General features: G+C 39.2%; 1 protein-coding gene across 6 annotated transcripts in view; it reads right to left on the bottom strand.

Moving 5' to 3' along the window:
* LOC121861783 (nipped-B-like protein) overlaps positions 1–25,720 on the bottom strand; it is a 116,330-nt gene that overhangs the window by 33,927 nt on the left and 56,683 nt on the right. For 4 of the 6 annotated variants that reach the window (XM_042359684.1, XM_042359689.1, XM_042359688.1 and 1 more), the window contains exons 3-9: positions 11,198–11,366; positions 7,697–7,812; positions 4,531–5,397; positions 2,544–2,620; positions 1,873–1,964; positions 899–1,047; positions 579–727 (exon numbers count right to left, since the gene is read on the bottom strand). In XM_042359684.1, coding sequence (XP_042215618.1) covers positions 579–727; positions 899–1,047; positions 1,873–1,964; positions 2,544–2,620; positions 4,531–5,397; positions 7,697–7,812; positions 11,198–11,366 — 1,619 coding nt within the window. The remainder of the gene's footprint in view (positions 1–578; positions 728–898; positions 1,048–1,872; positions 1,965–2,543; positions 2,621–4,530; positions 5,398–7,696; positions 7,813–11,197; positions 11,367–25,720) is intronic. The other 2 variants (XM_042359687.1, XM_042359690.1) reach the window with 2 other exon arrangements.

The following is a 25,720-nucleotide window of genomic DNA, read 5'->3' as shown; positions in this document are numbered from 1 at the left end:
GGGATGAGACCTCTAACCATGGCCAAGAATACCAGAGCTAATACTGTACCAACCTTCTTGATTTTCTTGATCCCCTTAATCCTACAGTTGCCATCCTAATGTCTTTTTCACTTTTCAAAAATATTATCATTGGTTTCCTGACAACTGTGCACCTATAAATACATCTTGCAGCTTGCATGACATCATCTCTTCCCATAAAACAGAAACTTAAAATTCTAGTTTCTCCCTTAAGAACTTCTTGGGTTAAACTAAATGCCACTTTTCGATTACAATAAATATACAGTACAGTATCTATAATACAGTAATATAGACGAATATACCTGCAAACTGTCCCCTTTGGTCACTCACTCACTCACCCTAAACTATCTTCCACACAGCACAGGTTGGCTGGAATCAAGAGCAACATACTCTCCCTCAGTCACTGTCATGTGTTACTAGATGTGCTCTGCTTTGGTGCAACTCCCCCATAACAAGGTCCTAAGGTATCCATCTGATTTACTCGTACACAACTCCAACGTTACATAGCTGCAACTACACATCGCACGACACAAAGCTGATTAATACACAAGTGAACTTACCCGTCCTGACCCTTCACAGTCAGAATCTTCATCCCGCTCATCCTCTTCATCATCCTGATATCCTCCTTTTCTTCTTCGCTTTGTTTCCTGCTCAGGGTCATAATCATCCTCATCAGACTGTATTCTATTTCTCTTTCGGTCAGCTTTGTCTGTAAAAACAAATTAATTAGCCAGTCGGTTGAAACTGAGGAAGCTATGAGAGAAGTTAAATATAGAAAAGATATGTAATATGGGCAACTGCACTACTGCCATGAAGGTACAGTAGAGTAAAATAATCAGAAAAGGTTAACAACATTTCTCAAAAAGAAACTGCCACTTACCTTTCTTCTTTTTCTCTTCTCGTTCCTTTTCACGATTCTTAAAATATTTATTAGGCTTTTTCTTGTCCTCATCTTCTGATTCAGAATCCGAGCTGACCTCTTTGTACTTGCTTGCTTCCCGTGCTCCCCTAGACCTTCTTGAGCTGCCACTGAAACATATAGGGTATATATTATTATTGATCAAATAGTACTTACAAATATCAAAAAGATAACTTGTGTAATCTTAGAAGCTTCTACAGCCTTACAGACAAAACACTTATCCTTTCTATAAAGCTTATTTTAGATTGCTTGCACAATTTTCACACAAATATCAACTGTTCCCCTCCTACTCTTTAAAACACTTACAGTTGGTGCTACAATGCAGTGACCAGAATTAAGAGCATATACAGACTCTCCATTAACGCTTATTACTGTAAATAAATATGTTTCACTGTGGTGTTCCCTTCCCACAACAACACACCATGATACTCTACCTAGTTAACACTTAATAATTTCCAAAATCTATCATCTACCATCAGCAGCACCTCACCCACATAAAAAAAAGGGACAAGGCTGCACTTTATTATCTTTCCTTTACATCTAAACACTAAACTTTGATACTAGACCACACATTAAAGTAACAGTGGTGATTTATAAGACAGGTATTGTGTCATGATGAAAAATGTGTAGGCAGGAGATGATGTCATGGATCTAAATACAGAAAATAAATGTTTGCCTGAAAACCTAAATTTAATAATTTTCTGTGATAACAAATTTATATTTACATTCAGCATTTATATTATTTTCTCACAAAAAATTTACATGCACAGTAATGTATAAACAAGTACACCTCACAGCAGCACAACCTAACATTCATATGGGAAAAAAATGGTTAATCTTCTCTTAACACAAAATAAATCCACAATTATATCAAGGTTGTCTACCATACAGAAACACTACAGGAAGGCTAAACTATATCAAGATCCTTTACTCACCTGTTTTTGGAGGGTATATCAGCATTTTTCTCTGTTTTAGCATTACTTCCAACTCCTGAAAGCTTGGGGATACGGGCCATAGATTTAAGCTCCTGGAAAAAAATATAGTATTATGGTACATCTATGACACTCCTGGTTAAAAATGCAGAAAATATAAATAAAATCTAAAGAATAATTAGAAAATTTAATTTGATTCTGGATAACTCTGTCAACTTCACTCTACGGTTCTGTGCTGCAGTTGTAGGTCACATGGGCCCCAGTCCTAATAGGCCTCTGGGATTTTCAGGCATGAACCAAGAACTTTATTTACTAGAAGAAATTATTCTGTCCTTAGGTTTTTTTAAATAATTCCTTCACCAACATTCAAACCTAAACGTGGCACTAACCATCTTCATGGCAACATATATTTCTAAGTAATGATCCAAAACTAAAAATTCTATATCAGTACATGTCACACACACACACTAAATAAAATGACTGACTTTTCTACTCATTGCGTCATATGTCAACCCCTTACCCTCAGCATGTACTTTATAATACAAACACATACTGTAGTACAATATAACTCCCTATTGTTAACACTGTGCTCAGTCTCTCCACTCCATGATTAATATGAAACTACTGATACCAATAAGCTGTTAAATAGAAGAACAGCTGTACATAAAACTGACCTCCGAGGAGAGCTTATTGAGGACCACCACTGGCTCTTTCATAGTTTTGGACACTGCGTTGACATTGTCCTTGGACTCTGCAAATAAAAATATATCCATCAATATTTATAGAAACAAAAGACTTAAACCCTTATCTTCCTCTTCGATCTGGCTAGAGGATGTTGCTAAGCTGTTATGTAAGTATTTATGGATGGTTGTGTTTGAAGAGGTTGGTGGGATATTGTTGGGTGAGGTGAAGTAATTTTGTGCTGTAATGCATTTAATGATTCAACATGATATCGCAACAATGAGCGAGATGTTGTGCCGCCGGTGTCAAGGTGGTTTTGCATGAAGAAAACTGTGGTTGCATCTTTTTTTTTGTAATGAATGCTTTATTTTGGATCTTTTTTTAGTTCTGTTGTTTGTGGTGTTTTTGTCCAAAATTAGTATTTGGGTGTTCTGAGTATGCCAAGTATAACATGCCTTAACTACCTATAAAATACACGTTCCCCCTTTAAGACACAGAGGTTTGATCTTGGTTTTAAAATTCCTGTCAAACATAATTGTTCCACAACTAGTCAGGCCAATGGCCTGTAAAACATTACACTGTGCCTAGTGTCATTGGCTCTGACTCTGCCTACAATATTATATGACCATTCACAATGCAGAAATGAGACCTATTAGACTTGGAAAAGCCATAGTGATTGGATAGTAATAAATGTGAATTACGGGTGAGCTTTCTCTGAAAAATTTAGTCAGCTGAAGAAGGTTTTTGTATAGGCCAAGGACAAAATCTTTAGCTGTGAGTACCGTGAGGGGGCAATGATGTAAGTCGATAAGGACAATCATTTCATAAGTACTGTACTGTAGGCATTAACCCTGGTAATCATTAGAGTGTAAGAGTGAGGATAACAGAATAACATATACGTACTGCAATCATATTTTGTGTATTGAGTCTTAATAAAATAGGAATAAGTTAATTTGTCCTTTTTAACTTCCTTTACCCTATATATAATGCAGCACTAACTAACAGGAGTTCCTCATAACTGATACAGGTGATGATAGAATTAAGTTAAGCAGGTAATAATTAATCATACAACACATATACTCTTGTAAAAAAAATTAAACATAAAACATAAAATTATTCTTGTTGCATGTTATTTTGGTGTTGAGGAAATTTGTGTGTTGTGAAAGGGCAATGTGTGTAAAGTGGGATGGCAAGGAATTGCTTTAAATGTATTGTAACAATATGTGTGGGTGAACCTAAGATTCAACTCAACCTGAATTAATGAGTGTCGGTAAATTTTAAGTTCTTTTTCTCGTATTATTGAAGTGTTCACAATGGATGCTCACTATGTGGAGGCACCAATACCTTATGTGAGAAGAAGTGAACAGAAATGTGCTACATTAACACCTGTGTACTCCAGGCACAAGTGCAAATACTCCTTATCTCTCTCCCCAACCTCGCTCCAAGAGGAGTGTTGGGCCCTGGTATCAGCATAGTTACCTCACTCCCAAAGAAAGTTCAGGTTGTACGGGGATAAGGAAGGAAAGGATGAACATGGGATTACAGAGATGAACAGAAGGCAAGAAAAAAGACAGAACATGATGAGAGAGCAGACTCAGGGGCTATGGGACAAAGGGATGTTAATATACCAAAGACGTATACAAGAATTTGTAACAAGAAAGGATAACCTGATGGAAAGACTGTACTGCCCCAAACTGTGCAATTGCTATATTGTACAGTATTAATATACACTGTAGACTCACAGATTAAGAATGCTATATAATTCTTTTTTTTTTTACCAAAAAACCCAACCTGATTACAACAAACCATACTTAAAAGACCAAGATTCCCAGCTTCCCAACTTTGTTAGTTTCTGCTAAAAGGTTTGGTTACTTAATCTTAAAATACTTCCGTATAAAGTTTTTAACATTTAACAATCCCATTAAAAAACTAAAGGTCCAGATTATCTTTAGTAATACAAACACAAAGTGACATTCCTACCTTTCGTTTTGGTGTCTGGGATGTGGTTTTGAGAAACCTTTTCTTTTTCTTTCTCAGAGGCAACATGGGCTAGTTGGCTATCAAATTTGTCCACTGGTTTTCTTGGGGACTTGTCACTCTGCTGCTTCTGTTTATTACCAGACAGGTCTTCCTGCTGCTTCTGTTTATTACCAGACAGGTCTTCCTGCTGCTTCTGTTTATCACCAGACAGGTCTTCCTGCTGCTTCTGTTTATCACCAGACAGGTCTTCCTGCTGCTTCTGTTTATCACCAGACAGGTCTTCCTGATGCTTCTGTTTATCACCAGACAGAACTTCCTGATGCTTCTGTTTATCACCAGACAGGTCTTCCTGATGCTTCTGTTTATCACCAGACAGGTCTTCCTGATGCTTCTGTTTGTCACCAGACAGGTCTTCCTGATGCTTCTGTTTGTCACCAGACAAGTCTTCCTGATGCTTCTGTTTGTCACCAGACAAGTCTTCCTGATGCTTCTGTTTATCACCAGACAGGTCTTCCTGATGCTTCAGACTATCTCCTTGATGTTTTTGATTAACAGAATGGTCTCCCTGTTGTTTATGTTTGCTTAAAGCCTTCTCTATCTGGTGACCTGGCTTGTTCAAAGATTTGTCTTCCTGTTGACTCTCAAGCTGACCACCAGGGACGCTGATGGGTAGAGATTCTGTCAAAGACAGAGCTCCTCCAGGTTCCGACTTGACCTTAACTTGAGTCGCGTTGACAAGAGCAGGACCACATTGAATCACAGACACATTATTTATATGCTTGGGTTTCAGAGGTGAACTAGTATGGTTGAGAGGGCTACCAAGTTTTCCACCTTCTGCTTTTATACTTGCTCCACCCTCACTACCACCTAAAAAGAGAAAAATGGTACATTAGAATTATGAAATGCACATATACTTTTTTTATATCGAAGAACCCCCACCCCCCACACACTCATGTATGTACATACAGTATGCATATCTACTCCTTGCAATGAGTCAAGTCAAACACATCAACAAATGGGAATAACCTAGGGCACTCAATCTACAGTATACTTTATGATGTACAAACACAAAGTACATGTACAATACAGTACTGTACATTATAATATAATCTACAGAGAAAATATTCCAAGGTCTGGTCCTTAACCTGAACATAATAATCTGACTTACTGGAGTTAAGAGACAGAGGAACAGACAAGAGAATCCCATGAGAAGTACAACTACCTTAAGTACAATCAGAGGACAGAGTTACCATCTGAGGTCTTGGGCTTTCAACTTGTAACCAGCAAAAACAAAACAAAAAAACAAAAAAATGATGAAAGAACCCCAACAGGTTTCCTTACAGGATTCCTAAACAAGCAGGTTGTTGTCATGCAGGCTTGTGAGCTACAAGTAGCAACAGCCCAGTTAACTAGGTTTTAGCCCAGGAATCTTGGTTGCAGAACAAGTATCAGGTGTACAAGGAACCCCAACAATGATGCCAGATAATCACCAGGTAAACTTCTATACAGAATTCAAATTTACAAATCTTCCCATCTCCAACACTGACCTTCTCTCTCCCTCCTGTCATCTACCTCTAAACTGTATAGCTACTCTTTTCACCTAACTCCCATTTGGAATTTACTTAATAACTATACCAGCACATCTCCCAAAACCCTGACGCACTCTGACCAACACTTCTTTCACTTTAGCCATACCTCCATACCTCTGTACAGTAATTTATATTCTCTGCATACTGTACTTTGAACCCCACATACTGCTTAAATCATGTTATTCTTGTTACAATATGATTCTTCATCAGTCCACAGTTCAAGCCTACAGTCTAATGCTGGCTAACTTAACCATTGAAACCCACTGTTGCATCTCTTTGATGTGTTTTCTCTCAATGTAGTGTTGAGTCTTCCCCTCCACTATAGTACACAGTCTTTCAATTCGCCAATCATTGTTCCACCACCCCCTTCTGAACATTTCACTTTCTCTATTCTATTCATTATACTTCCATTCAAACTAATAATCATTTCTCCATACCCCTTCTCTGCTTATTTCACTTTTTAGTTCAAATTTGACATTAATTTTCCCCAAGAATACACACTATCAAACTCATCGACCAAATTTGTATCTTTTTTTTTATCACCCGCTGTAGCCTTGTCATTTGCAAACTGGAATTAATCACATCTCTTATCATTATTCACAACAATTACACCCTTCTCCATTATTCTTGTTTTCATCTTTCTTTTTGCTCCCTCTCTGACAGTACTGAGACACTATAACAACTGAGCACATAATTTATAATATGTGTAGTCTTTTATTCACTATGAACCATTTTCTCCTTTTCCAACAAAGACTAACATGTGCTTCCTCATTTCAGTAATTTTCTACCTATAACATTATGTTCTTACACTATTTTTCTACTTACTCCATCACATTTTCTTTTAATCCATAAACTCCATAAAAAGAAGTTCTTACCTTTGTCTAGACACTTTCACTCATGCTCTTCAACACAACACTTGACCCACCCATTCTCTTCCTTTGAGGCCATACTGACATACTCTTATAGAAGTTTTTTTTTCCTACAACTCCCCCAAACACTTTCCTAGGTATACTCAACAGACTTATCCATATTTTCATTTTTTATTAATTCTTATCACCTTTCTCTTTCTATGGGGGAATTCTATACTCATACTCTGCCATTCCTTTATGCAGTACAGTTATTACAGCATTCTTCCCTGCCATGCCATATACTTTTCCATTTCCCATTCTTAACACTATAACAGTTCTTCCGTCCACTCCTGGTGCCTTACCAGTCTTTAGCTACTTACAGCCTGTTTAAAACTCTTCTTAATCATCCTTTTCCCCTTTTCACTCTGACACTCTTAATTCCATTATGTCCCACACAGGATAACTCCATACAGTATTTCTCATATTTTATATTCACCAGTTTATCCTTTTCTCCCTTTTATTTCCTCTATAGAAACTCTCTTTCATTTTAACTATACAGTATTTTATATTGGTTCTCTTCCTTCTTTCACCTTACAGTATTTAGTACCATCTGTAAAAGCTTCTTGTTCCTTCTGTAACTACTGTACCTTTCTCCCCATTTTTAACCTGCTCTTAACCTATTAAAACAGACAACCCTGGAGGAAAGTGAGAAAATTTTCCAAAGCACACTACCTGGCCTGCCAGTAAATACAGCTGGGTTACAGCGCAGTATTCCTTCCAGCAGTGGCGGTGCTGTCTTCACCTCTACACTCAGCTCTGTCCCAGCATACTGCTCTTTCAGTTCTCTGTAAATGTAAATTCTGATAGTTAATTTTAACTCCAGTAATCAATTACAACAAGGTGGTTGTTGACAGGCAACTGTCACTGTCACCTGTGATAATTTTTGTCTTTAAAAGGGTGAAACTGGAAGATACAGTACCATACTCTTACAATATATTAAAAGGGACATACCTTCAAACCCTGGCAAACCACTACCATCAGCAGAATCTGAGAGTTTTGTGCCACATGACCATACCTACCCATTTACTGCCTTCTACATACAGTCACTAAACTTGTACAGTTCTTGCTTAGTGCCTGTGCCTGCCTTTCATTAACAAGCAGAGGAGCAAATACAAATACATATCCTCTTCAAACTACCAAGTGAAAACCAAGAACTTAACTGGACAATAACACTGACAACAAAACTAAAACCAAGAAGATGAGAACAGTTCTCTATTTGAAAATGGACAAGTTAATAAAAAGTTACATTTAAATTAGTGACCCAAAACATACCAGTGTGTTCAAGCTCTTTTGAGAATTATAACACATCAACTTATTAAATCAACAAATGAACCGCTAGGTAGCTACAGGGAAACATCAAGATACTCCTGGATTAAGTCTACATTGATGGTGTTCTTCATCAATTTCTCCTAAATTTGTTTTAGATGAAATCATGCCATGTAGGACTGTATTTGAACACAACTAATCAAAAACTATTGTCAACCAACCCTCTATATCAGCAAGTGATCAAACTTTACTGATGACACTTAATACGTAAACCCTGAATACAGTACCTAAGACAACCTCACTGACTATAATTACCTAACCAAATGTCCAACACAACCCAGAGAAAGGTGGGTCTTCAGCAAGATAAATCTTTCCTGGTGTATCTACTTCCTCACTGTGATAAGGGCAAGTAGAATGTATTGTTTGTTTTTGGTTACAGTATTTGACCAACCCTGGTATTCCTTCTTCCAGCTCTATTTTTTTCTGATAAAACGTGAAACTACAGGACAATGAAATTACAAATGTTCTAATACCTGTACTAAAAAAAATCTCAAGACAACATTTAGATACGTGTACTACAGTGTAAACATTCTGATGTAAAATTTTCATATATGCACTAAAACAACAAAGCTCTGAAGGTTACAATACCTTTATCTACCTACCCATGATTTAACCATGAAACTGGATATGAACAATTTACAGAGAATTCTCCCTTAACCAGACTTTTCATAATTGAAAATCTCCGGTAACCCTGGATTTGAGGGTCATCCAGTGTTTTTTCACAAGTTCCCTTATTTCCAGATACAATATGTACAATACAGTACTCTAAAAAAATCTGGTCCATCAAACAGATAACATAGATTTCCTTGTGTTATGGTCACCCATGGCCCAGGAGTACATGGTCCAACAGTATTTGGCCAGTCTGAGACCCCAAGACATTTTGTGATGAGGCTACTTTCCTCCTCTGCTGTTTCCTAACAGTCTCTCTCCTACTTATAATTATCTAATACTGTACACAGATGCTTCGAATTTTACCCTCTTTTTTTTTTACGTTTCTGTTAGTAATGTAATCACTGAACCCAGCTTAAAAGTGCCAGCTAAGCCTTCAAGGAGAAAAAATGAGAAGTAAAGTACTTGAGGTTAAAATACAAACTAGATATACATTATTGCATTAACTGGTGGTCTAGGAGTGGGTGATACATACTGACAATCTGGCATACATGAAGCTAAACAAAGACCTGTGTGTTTTGGATCACTACAGCCTCTAGTGGTCCTTACAACCTTTTACTTTACTGTACACCCCTTTATCTTCCATTCAACTTTCACTGCATAAGAATATATACTGTACACCAAAGTAGAGTACAGTACAAGGGATTCATCACACTTTGTTCATTTTCTCCTTCATTCACCCTTCAACAATCTTTTTTTTTCCTTCATCATCTTATGTTCTGGTTTATTTCTTACGGAGGAGTAATTACTATCAGGAAAATAGCATCAGTAGCTACAAAATATCCCCAGTCAAGGAAGGTGTTCATCTGGTTAAAATATTGTTCACAAGGAACTGGAATTCACCTATAACCAGACTGGCTACTCACCAAATAATTCAGTATATTTAGCTTGACCAATGAGGCATTTGAATTACATGTATAGCAGAATTCTTATGTATTACACTTCCCTGAAGCTTTAAACAAATGTGGACAAAAATTCCCATCCACAAAACTGAGACAGACAGACAGATAATAAAGTAATAGTCTCATTCCCTTGTATCATATGGAGGGAATTAAAAAAAAAGTGAACACAATAGGAGAGGGTTTCTTTTCCATCCTCACATAGAGACTGATTAAACACTCCTGTGATTTTTACATAAAAGTATTACATATAAAAGTATTTACCTCATGTTTAACTGGCATTTGCTTCAGAGGGCTAATCTCTACCCCTTTTGTTGATATTTGAGGGAATTAACACAGCTGAAAGTGTCAGTATGGTTAGGATTTATGCTGGGTAGTCAGGAGTCAGGTCAGTGCCATTCTCCTGATTCCTAACAATTAGATAGATCCAAGTTCACCAAAAGTTTGCTCCACCTTTGGCAAATACACCAAACAGTGTACTCAGTTTATTACTGTATACACAAGGGTAGTTAGCATACATGGAGACAACCCAATCCTGCACTCCAGCCAAATAATGAACCTGGTACCATTCACTAGCCAAGCAAGCAAGCAATCCATCATTGAGCAAGTCACAGATTTTTGTTAGTACAGGGTTTTTTTAAATCTTATCTAAGGCCTTTACTTCATCATAATTGATAGTTCACAAGACAAGAAAAGGTGAAGTAAACTTGTATGGTTTTGCCAAGTGACCTCCATTTTTTTTAAGCTATAGTTACCCAAAAGATGGAAATACTGTACTACTGTATATATAATTCAAAGGATATATACTTGGGTTTCTGAATAGGAACAAAGAAAAATAACAAAATCTTAAAGACTGAATAAAATATAAACAGGTCAATTGGAAAATACATGAGCTTGCTTCTCTTCAAAAGCCTGTACCTGTAAAACTACTAGTGAGGAGACCGTGAAAACGAAGTCTTGGTCAAATGTGAGAAACACTCTACAAGACTGAAAACAGGTGAGATCAAGGAGTGTTCTAATGTAACAAACTGACTGCAAATTGTCACCTTTATAATGCACAAAATAAATAAGTAAAAGCAAATTACCTTATCTTGTAGTTTTAGTTGGATTTCATTGTTTTCTTATGACTTTCATTATTATGACCTTTGCTTACTGAAGTGAAACACATGCTCTCTTAATTAACAGTGCAGTATTCACATGTTGAATTTTTTTTTAATACAATATTTTTTATAAAACAGAATTTAAGATTTATATGTAGATAAGAGTATTAACTTACATATGATCAGCATGTGTTAATGCGAGAGAGTTAGCAAGTTGTTCCACAAGAGCTGGGTCCTGGCAGGAGAGGAGTCTCTGTGCTTCCTCAGCTACACGGGGGTGAAACAACAGCGACCGGGAATCCCCGTAGCCCACTGAGGACGACGGGAGTGGCAGCTCAGGAAGTACTGCAGAAAAGAACCATAAATGAGCATGTTTCATGCATTGAAAAAGAAACCATACAGAATTTGCACGTACTGTACAGTACTATGTTTTGGCAGTACTGTACAGCATTCAAAATCATCAATCTGAGGTCATACCAGTACAGTACCTTAGAACTTAAGATATACTGTACAGGTACATGTATTGTCAGCTGGCACAAACGGTATGGAAAATTATCAACTTTTGCACGTAGCATAGTTTAAATGTATGGATAAGTCCTATAAAAAAATATCAACAAATGTTCACAACACATTCAGAATACAGCTTACCAAATAGTGCCATCATCCACATCGAATTAACAAACAAATTATTTACAAAATACATTCACAGACTGACAAGTGTGTGATAATTCAAAGAGATATATTGTCATGACTGATAATAAATAGCTTGATATGTATCTGAAGACTTTTAGAGAAAGAAAAGGTATATACAATTACCGATATAAATTATACAGTGCATACATAACTGCCATCATCTTATTTTATTTTATAAATCATAAATAATTGCACACTTAACAGTAAACTTTGTGATATGTACTGCTATCATTCATTTGACCTCAACAGACGTCGCCCATTCACGAGTAAAGCGCGCCAAAACGTTTGTTTTTATCCCTCCCGTTTTCTATGACCAATCAGCTGTTCGCCAAGTTCAATGTCAAGGTCCCTCGCACACGGCGGTGGAGTTGCCAATTATCTTCTCTTTTTTTTTTACATTTTATATTGTCTGTAATAGATCACCCACAAAAATATATTACGCCACGAAATTATTCGTAAAACTATCATAGTTTATCATAAAAGACAACGAGTCGGCATTCAGACGTTGCCAAAACAAAAATATATGAAGGTTGGCAATTTCTAGGGGGAGTACAACGCCTGCGTTACCCAACTTGACATTCTCGTGTTATATAAACTATAACTGTGGTAAACATCAATGCACATAGGCTCTTATACTTAAACCTTTTTCTTGTTCTTTTTTGTGCGTGTAATAATATTAATAATAATTAACGGTTTATTGAAAGAGCATGACAGCCAGAAGGCTGCAAATATAGTTACATAATTGGGTAATGGTTCACTTGATTGACAAATAATATACAAGTAACATAAGTGATACAAACATGATATATAATAACTAAGCAGGGAGGTTATACTACAGGGCATTTTAACATAGTGACAGTGCAAAAACGTAAGATTGGCGGGGAGTGAACACACTGGTTGATTACGAGTTGATGTTTGTTTACAATGGTTGGGACTGGGCTGTTCTTATAGCGATCAGTACGTGCTCGTCTGGGCTGGATGCGGTTGTGGTGTCGAACAAAAATTCGCGGACCAAGGATCTCAGGTGGAAGTAATGAATTGAATTTGATTTGAAACAGTTTATTTAGCCAGAAAAAAACAGATGCAGAGTGGATAATAATAATATTAACATGGCTGAGCCAGTTGAGAACCTGAGCTCTCTTTTAGGCACCTGTGTTGAGGATGGTGCAGAAGCTTCTCACCAAATTTACAGACAAGGTGGTGATGATCAGAGAGAACCGAGAGGGTGTGTGTGTGTGAGAGAGAGAACTAAAATCTATACACAGAGCCTCATCTTGTGAACACCAGAGCGCGCGCACATGAATCATACTCCTCCAGTCTCTGCTGGGCAAGTGTCAATATTATTATAATATTCCTCGTGAAGAGAGAACAATAAGTGGGGCTATTAACGTTATATTATTTTAATAATGGATCATACACTTCATGCACTGACAGGGTTAAGTTGAGCAGGGACTTAATTAAAAGCAAAGCAAAAACCGTAATCATAAATAAATAATCAGCCACATTAATACACTCTCTCTCTCTCTCTCTCTCTCTCTCTCTCTCTCTCTCTCTCTCTCTCTCTCTCATACAAGTTGACCACATCGTTTGCCTCAAATGCACAATGACATCACATTCCAAATCCACGTGAACTGAGCAATGGATTTTTGAAACATGGTTGTTGACAAATTTACGACAATGTTAATATTTCTTAATGACTGAAGACCATAAGCGTATGAGTACTATTATTACTTCCCTTGCTCCTACGTCTCAAACAACTACAACTTTGGTAGAAAAAAGATAACTCATAAACAAGCATCTACTTCTTTTTGCAATGGCTAACACTAAGGAACAAAATACCCTACTTGTACTTAAATCTCCCATGTTATAAGTACATTACCCTGGAGATACACCACACATAATAGCTGCAATGCACAAGTGTATATATTTATATATACACCACTGACGAGGAAGTGACAACACAAGATATGATCTCCGAGATACAGAGGGGTAAGAAATACTCCCAAAACACAAGATAACATCTACGAAACATCGGCAAAAAGCAAGTGTACCAATCAATACACATAAATGATAACGTGACTTGGTGCGACCGACGTCACTAACTGCAGTACGCATCCTACTCCATGACAATCAATACTCTGCATTATTTAACGGTTCAAAGTGGCTTGTAGCCTGTTTACTATTCTCATAACTTCAATCAATAATCAATTATGTTCCATTAACTTGTTACTTAAATATGTTGTTCTCAGACGTGTAAATGCACTCAGCTAGCAACGATGGTGTGTATGTAGTGTAAGCACAATAAAGTTTAGTAAAACAATTAAGTTACACGAACGAAACCTAACAGCTTCTGGTTGTTCCTGACGTTGTTTTGCTAAAAGTGTACGTCAAGCTAAAGGGAACCCCCAGTAATTAATATAACAGTGCAAGACGTATTAAAGGGGTGCTTAGCCAGTAAAAATAATAACAAACATTATCCCTTCGTAATATGTAAAACTATCTGATCGCCTAATATCAAAGGTATTAGTTCCTTCCAAATATGTGTGCATCTAAAAATAAAGACAACGATCAAAAACAGACAGGCTGTGAAAGTTCGATGTCAAAATCCGCGCCAAGTACAGCAAAATTTTCCCGCCAAAACTCCTCGCTGCCCGCCGCGCCATCTGTTGGGAGAAGTGAGAGGCGCGAGTTCAGGGAGTTGCCGCTAGATGCCACCACTTGAATGGAGGACCGTTCCGAGAAACTTACTCACTGCCTATACTATACGAATAAGTTCCGTTCCAGAATACACAATTCTTTTTATTTATATACATGTACTACAATTATCTTAGAGCCAACTAAGAAGCATATTCTGAAAGACACAAATAACTAGTGAGCAAATAAGATGACCCCGGCTAAGGGACAACAAAGAAACGTTTGGATAAACGTTGCGTCTGCTTGAGGTCGCTCGGTCCGCGCACGACACTGGCCCCGAGTAGGAGCTGGAGGCTACTACTAACTACATGACTATGTTTCTCTATTTACTGCACATATCTCTTACATCCCATTTAACTTATGACACTATCAGCCTTGTATGTATCACTCGTTATTAGCAATGTACTCAAGGGATGTGAAGGAGGTTGTAGTCACGACCCACCCAGCTATGTGTACTGCTTCCTTCACCCAACACATGCAAACACTGAAAATAAGCATTTGGAGAAAAAATGCAAGTGAGAAAAGGGAGGTGAAAGAGTGAGTGGAAATGGGGGCGGAGATAGAAAGGGGGGGCAAGGAGGAAAAGTAAATAAGATAAAGAAAAAACGAGTAAAGGAGGAAGGTGGTAAGAAGGGAGGGTCCTACTATAGCGTGCGGTCTCCAAAAATCTTTCGTCTAACCTAACCTAACCTAACCTAACCTAACCTAACCTGACCTGACCTGACCTGACCTGACCTAACCTAACCTGACCTGACCTGACCTGACCTAACTAAAGCTAACAACCTAAATATATTGTAGACTGCACGCTATAGTAGCACCGAGGGAAGAATATAGGTAGGAAGAGAGGTGGAATAGAGGAAACAATAAAGGGAGTAGTAAGACGAGGAATAGAAGCAGTAAGAGGAACATGGGTATTAAGAGGAGGGAAAGAATAAAGGGAGTGATAGAGGGAAGGATAAAGGGAGAGTGAGAGAAGAATAAAGGGAGTGAGAGGGAAGAATAAAGGGAAGAGAGAGGGAAAGGGAAGGATAAGAGGGAGTGAGACAGGGAAGGATAAAGGGAGAGTGAGAGAAGAATAAAGGGAGTGAGAGAGGGAAGGATAAAGGGAGAGTGAGAGAAGAATAAAGGGAGTGAGAAAAAATAAAGGGAGTGATAGAGAAGAATAACAGGTGAGAGAGGGAAGAATAAAGGGAATAAGAGGGGAAAAGAATAAAAAGGTATAAAGATGAGGAATTATATAGGCATTAAGAGAGGAAAGAATAAATGAGAAGAGCAGAAGCAATCGAGGGAATAAGGATTTTTAAACATTCTTTTATGCAATCTTGTTCTAATTTTACCTGTAACAAATTGTCTTTTTCAGTAAATCGAATATTATTGTGGGTTACGTCTGGTGATGAAGATGAAACACTTCATCCTTAATAAACTGAGGATCAGAACCAAGGAAGATTGTGTGTCGGGGAGGGAAGCAAGTCGACAGTGTGTGTGGCAGAGCGAGCCTACGCCGTCTACTCCTCGCCACCACCATCAGCTGGACACCTCGGCGCCCAACGCTCACCAAGTCGCACACTTTCTACAACTTTCATTCATAAAGCCAACTGGGGGAGGAAGGTACACAGCCTGCCTGCCACACGCCTGCTCGTCTCTCAGGTTAATTTTACTTCACGCGTTAACAAACATTCGTCGAGTTAAAAAGACAATTTATCATAATAAGCAACACTAAATCTTCCCACAAGAATCATAGTTTGAGAGCAAAACAACGAGTACATCAGACAATGCCAAATAATAGTAAAGCAAGTGATTGTTTCGAGGAGGAGGAGGGGGAGGTGTGGCAACACTGAGCAACTCAGCGACGTGCCAAACACCGCCACACACTACAAATACCACCCTGGTCACTAAACCCCGTGCTGCACGAGTGAGTTTGATGGCTTGTGACTTTTTCATATCATGCAAATACCAACACCAAGACGCCCATTATAATTATGTCAGGTCATGGTGGATACCGCGAAAGTGGCGGTGTCATACTAGGTCAACGGCGGCCCAATGAATGACCCAACTATCAACATTCACAACACAGCATACAGACGAGACTCGTCTCGTAATGAAGGAAATAAAACAGCTCACACTTGTACTTTGAAGCTCAATTGGAAACTTTGAGCAGCAAGGGCTCTACTAAATATGACTGGTCTGCGCAAAACTTGGTACTGTACATACCAATTAATGTTCTCTGAATTGCTGATAAACTAAGAAAATGTTAACTAACGCTATAATATTATGTAAATGTTAATTAACGCTAATCAACGCAATGTTTATGAACACTACGTGTTAAATACAAGTCCGTCTAACATCACTGGATTCGATTAATTCAATACCTTGTATGTTACCCTTCGATTCAACAAATTATTTTGTATATACAGTATACTGTGATCCTAACTCAGTGTACAGTACCTGTTGTTACTACCCCCGGGTGTACAGTATCTGCTGTCGTCCTCAACCTGACAAGTGTTCTCCATTCTCCCGGGGGTGAGCGACAACCAGGGGTCGCCACCACCAGTCGTAAAAGGGATAACCCCAAACAATCTGCTTTAAAAAATACTTTAAGTATTTTTCATACACCTCACACGAATTGAGCGAAATTATTGTAAATATTCAACCTATTTTCATCAACATTAAAAGAAAATACCTTACATGAAACGAGGGATTCAAATACTTGTAGTCGGGGGGGAGGCCTCCAGGTGGCTGCCAGTGTCACAGTTATAGTATTACACATGTTCAAGTGGGTCTGCTGCCAGCTATACCATCCAAGTATTTCTGGAATAAGCCGAGTTACTCCAAATGACTCTGACTAAAGATGGATTCATAGAAAAGTAAGAGCACCCAACAATGTGACAGGCTAAAGTGGAGCAGTAATTCCAACTGGCTTAAATAACACCTGAATGAATCTTTTTGATGAAACTAAACTTTACCTAGACAATATGTTTAGCCCAGGTGCTGCAGAGAACTGACTGTATGACAGCCAGTACTATGAGCGGTGGGTGTTCATATAGTGTTGTAAACTCATAATTAACGAGTTAAAAAATAAACCACTTGTCCCAGACACACAAGTTATTTTATTCTTCCTTTTCTTCTTCTCTCATTCCTTTCCATAAAGCGAGCAAACTCGCTTCTGGTTAAATTATGCTTATCTCCATTATATAATATATATATATATATAAATATATATATATATATATATATATATATATATATATATATATATATATATATATATATATAAACTCGCTTCTGGTTAAATTATGCTTATCTCCATTATATTTATGATATATATATATATATATATATATATATATATATATATATATATATATATATATATATATATATATATATATATATATATATATATATATATATATATATATATATATATATATATATATATATATATAAATTTTTTCCTCAGCATCAAAGGGCGACTACTGTAGAAGTAATTTAACTGACGTGGGTCTGGGATGGAGGGGGTCATATTCACCACCCAAATCAGGTGTTGGGTCATGCTACCTGATAACCAAACTCTTGTGGGTAAGGTACAGCACACCCACTATATCCCAGTCGATCAGTGGTCAGTGGATATTATGTATTCAAGATCTTTCATATTCTTGTGACGTTGTTTGACAACATCTCAGATGTGTCGTATATCAATATCCAATTATTTTTCACCAAAGGAAACAGTTGAACTTATTTAGTAGTAAAAGTTCTTCGTTGTGTGTGTGTGTTACACAATTAATACTGTTGTCAAGGGAAGCGAGTCAAATTCCCAACATATTATTATTTACAGTACAGTAGATGGTTGTGGAAAGTTTGACTATCTATACCTGTTGATACCGCAGACAGCGGTGCAACACCCCACTATATGGTCGTATGAACATAAGGAGTCTGCAATAGGCCGGTTGGCCTGTGCATGGCAGCTCCTGTCGAGTTACAACCACTCTCTATCATCCATGAATCCATCTAGCCTCCTTTTAAAATTTTCCAGCGTTCCAGCACTTACTACAAAGTTGCTAAGCTTGTTCCACTCGTCCACCACCCTATTTGTGAACCAGTTCTTTCCTATCTCCTTCCTAAGCCTAAACTTATCCAACTTAAATCCGTTGCTACGAGTCCTATCCTGCTCGGATATTATAAGAACTTTATCGATATCCCCTTTATTGATTCCTTTCACCCACTTAAATACTTCTATCATATCTCCCCGCACTCTTCGTCTTTCTAGGGAATGCAAGTCTAGTTTCTTTAACCTATCTTGATATGGAAGGTTTCTAAGTCCCGGAATCATTTTCGTCATTCTTCGCTGCACCGACTCCAGTGCAAAGGAAACAGAATCCGAAACAACTTTACCCCTGACGTTATCTTATCTACGTTATAATTTCTTACAATCTAGTCTGTCATCCATTATCACTGGCTGTCAGTATGAAAAATGGTCCTTTTGTTCCACAGAGAACGCGACGACCACACGTGTAAACAAACAAATACAGTACCACGTGGGTTCTGTGACGGCAGCACAACCCCTCTATGACAACTTTACTCCGCATTCGTTAAATTCGAACACGCTCGACCCCCATGCCTATCACAGAACTAATCTTGAGAAGTGGGATGGGGATGGAGGAATAATGCCCCGACAAATCATAAGCAAGCCCGTCTACTCCTTCAGGTAGGAAGTAACAAGTTGAGCAAATGAACGCCTCTCACAACATTTGGGGTACAGTCGTACACCCACTAACTAATCACAACTATGTAAGACAATTAGTGTGGAGTGATGTACAGAAGGAGGAGGTAGAGGGTGATTGTGGTAGTAGAGGAGGATGGTGGTAGAAGTGGAGGATGATGGTGGTAGAAGTGGAGGATTATGGTGGTAGAAGTGGAGGATGATGGTGGTAGAAGTGGAGGATGATGGTGGTAGAAGTGGAGGATGGTGGTAGAAGTGGAGGTGGAGAAGTGGAGATTGTGGATGGTGGTAGAAGTGGAGGATGATGGGTAGATGGTAGAAGAAGATGGTAGAAGTAGAAGTGGAGGATGATGGTGGTAGAAGTGGAGGATGATGGTGGTAGAAGGGAGGATGATGGTGGTAGAAGTGAGAGATGATGGTGGTAGAAGTGGAGGATTATGGTGGTAGAAGTGGAGGATGATGGTGGTGAAGTGGAGGATGATGATGGTGGTAGAAGTGGAGGATGATGGTGGTTGGAGGATGATGGTGGTAGAGTGGAGGATGATGGTGGTAGAAGTGGAGGATGATGGTGGTAGAGTGGTGGAGGGAGGATGATGGTGGTAGAAGTGGAGGATGATGGTGGTAGAAGTGGAGGGGATGGTGGTAGAAGTGGAGGATGATGGTGGTAGAAGTGGATGGTGGTGGTAGAGTGGAGGATGATGGTGGTAGAAGTGGAGGATTATGGTGGTAGAGTGGAGGATGATGGTGGTAGAAGTGGAGGATGATGGTGGTAGAAGTGGAGGATGATGGTGGTGGTAGAAGTGGAGGATGATGGTGGTAGAAGTGGAGGAGAAGTGGAGGAGGATGGTGGTAGAAGTGGGGAGGATGGTAGAAGTGGAGGAGGATGGTGGTGGTAGAAGTGGAGGATGGTGGTGGTAGAGTGGAGGATGATGGTAGAAGTGGGGGAGAGGTGGTGGTTGGAGGTTGGTGGTGGTAGGTAAAGGAGGATGATGGTGGTAGAGTGGAGGAGGATGATGGGGAAGTGGAGGAGGATGATGGTGGTAGAAGTGGAGGATGATGGTGGTGTGTGGAGGTGAGGTGGTAGGAGAGGATGATGGTGGTAGAAGTGGAGGTTGGTGGTGGTAGTAAAGGAGGATGATGGTGGTAGAGTGGAGGATGATGGTGGTAGTAAAGGAGGGTGGTGGTGGTGGTAGTAAAGGAGGGCGGTGGTGGTGGTAGGGAGGGCGGTGGTGGTGGTAGTAAAGGAGGGCGGTGGTGGTGGTGTAGGAGCGGTGGTGGTGGTGTTGGTAGTAAAGGTGGTGGTGTGTGTGGTGGTAGTAAAGGAGGGCGGTGGTGGTGGTAGTAAGGAGGGTGGTGGTGGTAGTAAAGGAGGGCTGTGGTGGTGGTAGTAAAGGAGGGCGGTGGTGGTGGTGGTAGTAAAGGAGGGCGGTGGTGGTGGTAGTAAAGGAGGGCGGTGGTGGTGGTAGTAAAGGAGGGCGGTGGTGGTAGTAAAGGAGGGCGGTGGTGGTGGTGTTGGTAGTAAAGGAGGGTGGTGGTGGTAGTAGTGGCTGGAGCGGTCCGGGGTGAATGGGCGAAGCAGGTGAGGGAGGACTGGCTGGCTGGCGGGTTCACTGGGGCCGCCACCACGCCTGACTTCCCACTCTCTCACTCATCCCCCACCACCACCTACCGTCCTGCTGGACCCCTGCCAACGCCAGCCACTGCGTCACCAGCCACTACATTCGGAGACTCAAAAAACTAGTAACACTGTCCATACACTGACCACTGTTACTGTACGAAGTGAGGGAATAATGGCTACTGTACTGTACAATGTTCCTCAATTAAGGCGTCAAACAGGACTATTTTCCCAGATGTTGTTTTTGATCGATCGCTAGGACTTTGAAGCGTGATTCAACCACCATTATCACACATTACTTTTTGTTAACCTTACGCAACACTCACCAGCACACAAACGTCAAATATAACTACAAATAACAAGGGCAGAGGGAAAATGCACGAGTATTGCCCTTCATAAAACAAAATATAATCATATACATTAAGTGTTCACACGCTGTTGAGTCCAGAGATTATAATCGCATTCACTACAACGTACTCAACCGAGAGTTTGTAGGTAAACTGCTTTAGTTTGAAAGACTATTTGGTACCAAATTTGAATAGCATCTGATCACGTTTAAAACAAAGACAATATATATATATATATATATATATATATATATATATATATATATATATATATATATATAACAAAGAAGTCTGTCTGTCTGTTTATTTGTTTGTGTCCGCACGAGAATCTCGGAAACTACTTTACCGATCTGTAGTGATGATGGATGGTGTTATATGTAGTGGTGATGGATGGTGCTTTATATGTAATGATGATGGATGATGTTATATGTAGTGATGGATGTTGTTATATGTAGTGATGATGGATGGTGTCATGGGTTGCGTTAGGCTTACCCACGCAACCAATTCCAAAGTTTGTTTTTCTAGAGATAAGACACCCGGCGAGGCATAACTGGGACATGTATTTTCCATTAGTGTATGTTAGCCAGCCTTTAGGGGGGTGGGCAGTGAAACAGTGTTGTACTGTTCATCGCTTCACACCCAAAAACCTCATTTTAAGCAGTATACCGACGACCATGGCTTAGTTAAGACGTCGTTCCCATCCTCTCCCTCCTGAAAGGGAGCGGGACACCACGCCACACAGTCCTGCGGACCGTCGTCGACACGAGACTAAGTGTGTTTACCTAGGTTATCATCCCCGTGGAAATATCACGTGTGGATGCCTGGTTGCAACAAGAACAATCCAGGCTGGCCTATCAAACCTACAGTAAATGGTTAATCAATTCACGCTTGAGTTCTCCTGCAAGACACTCGTCTACAATGACCGTGATCGACACGAGACTAAGCGTGCTAACCTAGGTTTGTTATCCCCGTGGAAATATCACGCCTGGTTGCGACAAAAGCAATCCAGGCTGGTCTATTGCACCTAAATGGTTAATTCAAGTCACGCTTACCAGTTCTCCTTGCCGCAGGTTGTCGCGTCTACAGTGATTGTCAGTGACGCGAGACTATATGTGGTAACCCAAGAGTTACTTTTTGTTGTTATGGCCATGGAAAGAAGTTCTTGTGCGGAAGCCTGGTTGCAACAAGAGCAATCCAGGCTGACAATAAATGTATCACTTGAAGAATTAAGGCTCTGTGAAGTCATACCCACAGTAGAGTAATCACATGTGTCCCCAAGTTGAAAATTCTCTTTTAGAAGATTAATTTTATTACAGAATGAATGTGAGTGATTCATATATCCATGCAAATTGTAAATCTTTGCATGGAAGCTTGACAAATAAATGTAAGTGCAATTATCTGCCCGTATCTGTGATCCTATCTTATTATTACTAAAGGTAATGACTGATTGGTTATGACAAAGTATAACCAATAACATAGATGGATGTTGGAAATTAATGGAATTCATTAAATCATCATTAATCAAGTATAAATCATGGAATGTCGAGTGAACTTCTACGTAGATACGCCATGATCTCCTGTAAGTAACCAGTGTGAAGGTATCGAATTCTACGGTAAGAAATAAGAAACACAACATATTATAATCTTTATATAATATACTCCCACTCATATACCACTGATTTAACCCAAAACCATGACAGATGGTGTTATATGTAGTGATGATGGATGGTGTTATAAGTAGTGATGATGGATGGTGTTATATGTAGTGATGATGGATGGTGTTGTATGTAGTGATGATGGATGGTGTTGTATGTAGTGATGATGGATGGTGTTGTATGTAGTGATGATGGATGGTGTTATATGTAGTGATGATGGATGGTGTTGTATGTAGTGATGATGGATGGTGTTGTATGTAGTGATGATGGATGGTGTTATATGTAGTGATGATGGATGGTGTTGTATGTAGTGATGATGGATGGTGTTGTATGTAGTGATGATGGATGCAGTGTTATATGTAGTGATGATGGACAGTGATGATGGATGTGTGTGATGGATGGTGTAGTGATGATGGATGGTGTTATATGTAGTGATGATGGATGGTGTTATATGCGATGGTGTGATGATGGATGATGCTATATGTAGTGATGATGGATGGTGTTATATGTAGTGATGATGGATGGTGTTATATGTAGTGATGATGGATGGTGTATAATGATGGATGGTGTTATATGAGTGATGATGGATGGTGTTATATGTAGTGATGATGGATGGTGTTATATGTAGTGATGATGGATGGTGTTATATGTAGTGATGATGGATGGTGTTATATGTAGTGATGATGGATGGTGTTATATGTAGTGATGATGGATGGTGTTATATGATGGATGGTGTTATATGTAGTGATGATGGATTGTGTTATATGTAGTGATGATGGATGTACTGAGCTTGTACTGACCATGTACTGAGCTTGTACTGAGCTTGTGCTGGCCATGTACTGACCATGTACTGAGCTTGTGCTGGCCATGTACTGACCATGTACTGATCTTGTACTGACCATGTACTGAGGTTGTACTGGCCATGTACTGAGCTTGTACTGACCATGTACTGAGCTTGTGCTGAGGTTGTACTGACCATGTACTGAGCTTGTACTGACCATGTACTGAGCTTGTGCTGAGGTTGTACTGACCATGTACTGAGCTTGTACTGACCATGTACTGGCCATGTACTGAGCTTGTACTGACCATGTACTGAGCTTGTACTGACCATGTACTGAGCTTGTGCTGAGGTTGTACTGACCATGTACTGAGCTTGTACTGACCATGTACTGACCATGTACTGAGCTTGTACTGACCATGTACTGAGCTTGTACTGATCATGTACTGAGGTTGTACTGGCCATGTACTGAGCTTGTACTGACCATGTACTGAGCTTGTGCTGGCCATGTACTGACCATGTACTGAGCTTGTGCTGAGGTTGTACTGAACATGTACTGAGCTTGTGCTGGCCATGTACTGAGCTTGTGCTGACCATGTACTGAGCTTGTACTGACCATGTACTGAGGTTGTACTGGCCATGTACTGACCATGTACTGAGCTTGTACTAACCATGTACTGAGCTTGTACTGACCATGTACTGAGGTTGTACTGGCCATGTACTGACCATGTACTGAGCTTGTACTAACCATGTACTGAGCTTGTACTGACCATGTACTGAGCTTGTACTGAGCTTGTACTGGCCATGTACTGAGTTTGTACTAACCATGTACTGAGCTTGTACTGAGCTTGTACTAACCATGTACTGAGCTTGTACTGACCATATACTGATCATGTACTGAGTTTGTACTGACCAGGTACTGAGCTTGTGCCGAGCGTATGCCAAGCACACACCGGTATCGAATAAGTTTTAAGCACTTGTTTTATGTGGATGATCAACACCTACTCTGTAATAGTTGAATATATACTAAATGTTCGCTGGGCGTGTTTGGTAATTAACAAGCTAGGTGAAGTTGTCTCAGTACCGTATAATTACAGGTCAAACTTTTCTCTCAACTCTGTACGATGTGAGTCTTTGTGGGCACTAAACAATATTGACAGTCTGTATACATGAAGCTCAAGACATGATTTATAGTATTAGCCATAAGCACATGATCTTCATAATGGCTGAGCGGCAACAGTGATTACCAAGACATTTTTTCCTTTAAAGTTTTGTTTGTGTTAAGGTGATGAATAAGTTACTGTTATCTGTTGGTAATATTTAACATGGGTGTTCATAGGTGGTTTTGGTATGACTATCTTCAACGATGAGAGGTGTAAATTATGAAATACTATTTATATGTTTATAATACAGTACATGCCTGACTGTTTACTCACGCGAGTCACGTCAAGAGAGACATGGTTCACTCACGCTATTGAATTGGCAGTTTATATATATATATATATATATATATATATATATATATATATATATATATATATATATATATATATACACACACACAGTATATATGCAAGTAAATCACTGTAGGTGCACGTGATCTAGGTATACGCTGATGACCACAAGGAAAGAAGAAAACACGAAGTTCCCAAGCGCTTTCGTGTAATTCACATCTTCAGGGGTGAGTATCAGTATCAGTTAAATTTGGGAAAACGAGTTTCTCCGTTTCATTATTTGGGTAGAAAAAATAAGTGATTAATATTAAACTTGAAACCCATGAGCGTCAGTTGTGGGAGTGTTGGGTCTGGGACTGTCTTACACTACGCCACCAAGCGGTGCTTACCGCATTAATGCCCAGCGTGAGTTGTCTGCCTCACACCCTGAATGACAACTTTATATATATTTATGAATTTCTTAGAAAGCTGTTGCGCATTGCATGAGTTTTGGATTTGACAATTTGTTATTAATATTTGACTTGAGACCCGCCTGTCTGTTAAGAACAATTAGTTTTCTCTGGCATTGCCTTTTAGAAAAATCAACATTTTGTTGTAAATCATAACACTTGGCGATACTTTTAGTGTGTCACATTGTAAACCTCTACTCCATTACATCCCTTGAAATCATTCTTAATATTCAATCCGTGTGAGCCCTGAGGTCAGGATTACAAACTACAGTGACCACGGATCAGTGTCGCTAA

This window comes from Homarus americanus, unplaced genomic scaffold (assembly GCF_018991925.1).
Source record: "Homarus americanus isolate GMGI-L3 unplaced genomic scaffold, GMGI_Hamer_2.0 scaffold8148, whole genome shotgun sequence".
Classification (NCBI taxonomy): Eukaryota; Metazoa; Arthropoda; class Malacostraca; order Decapoda; family Nephropidae; genus Homarus; species Homarus americanus.
This window is presented reverse-complemented; position numbering and strand designations above follow the sequence as displayed.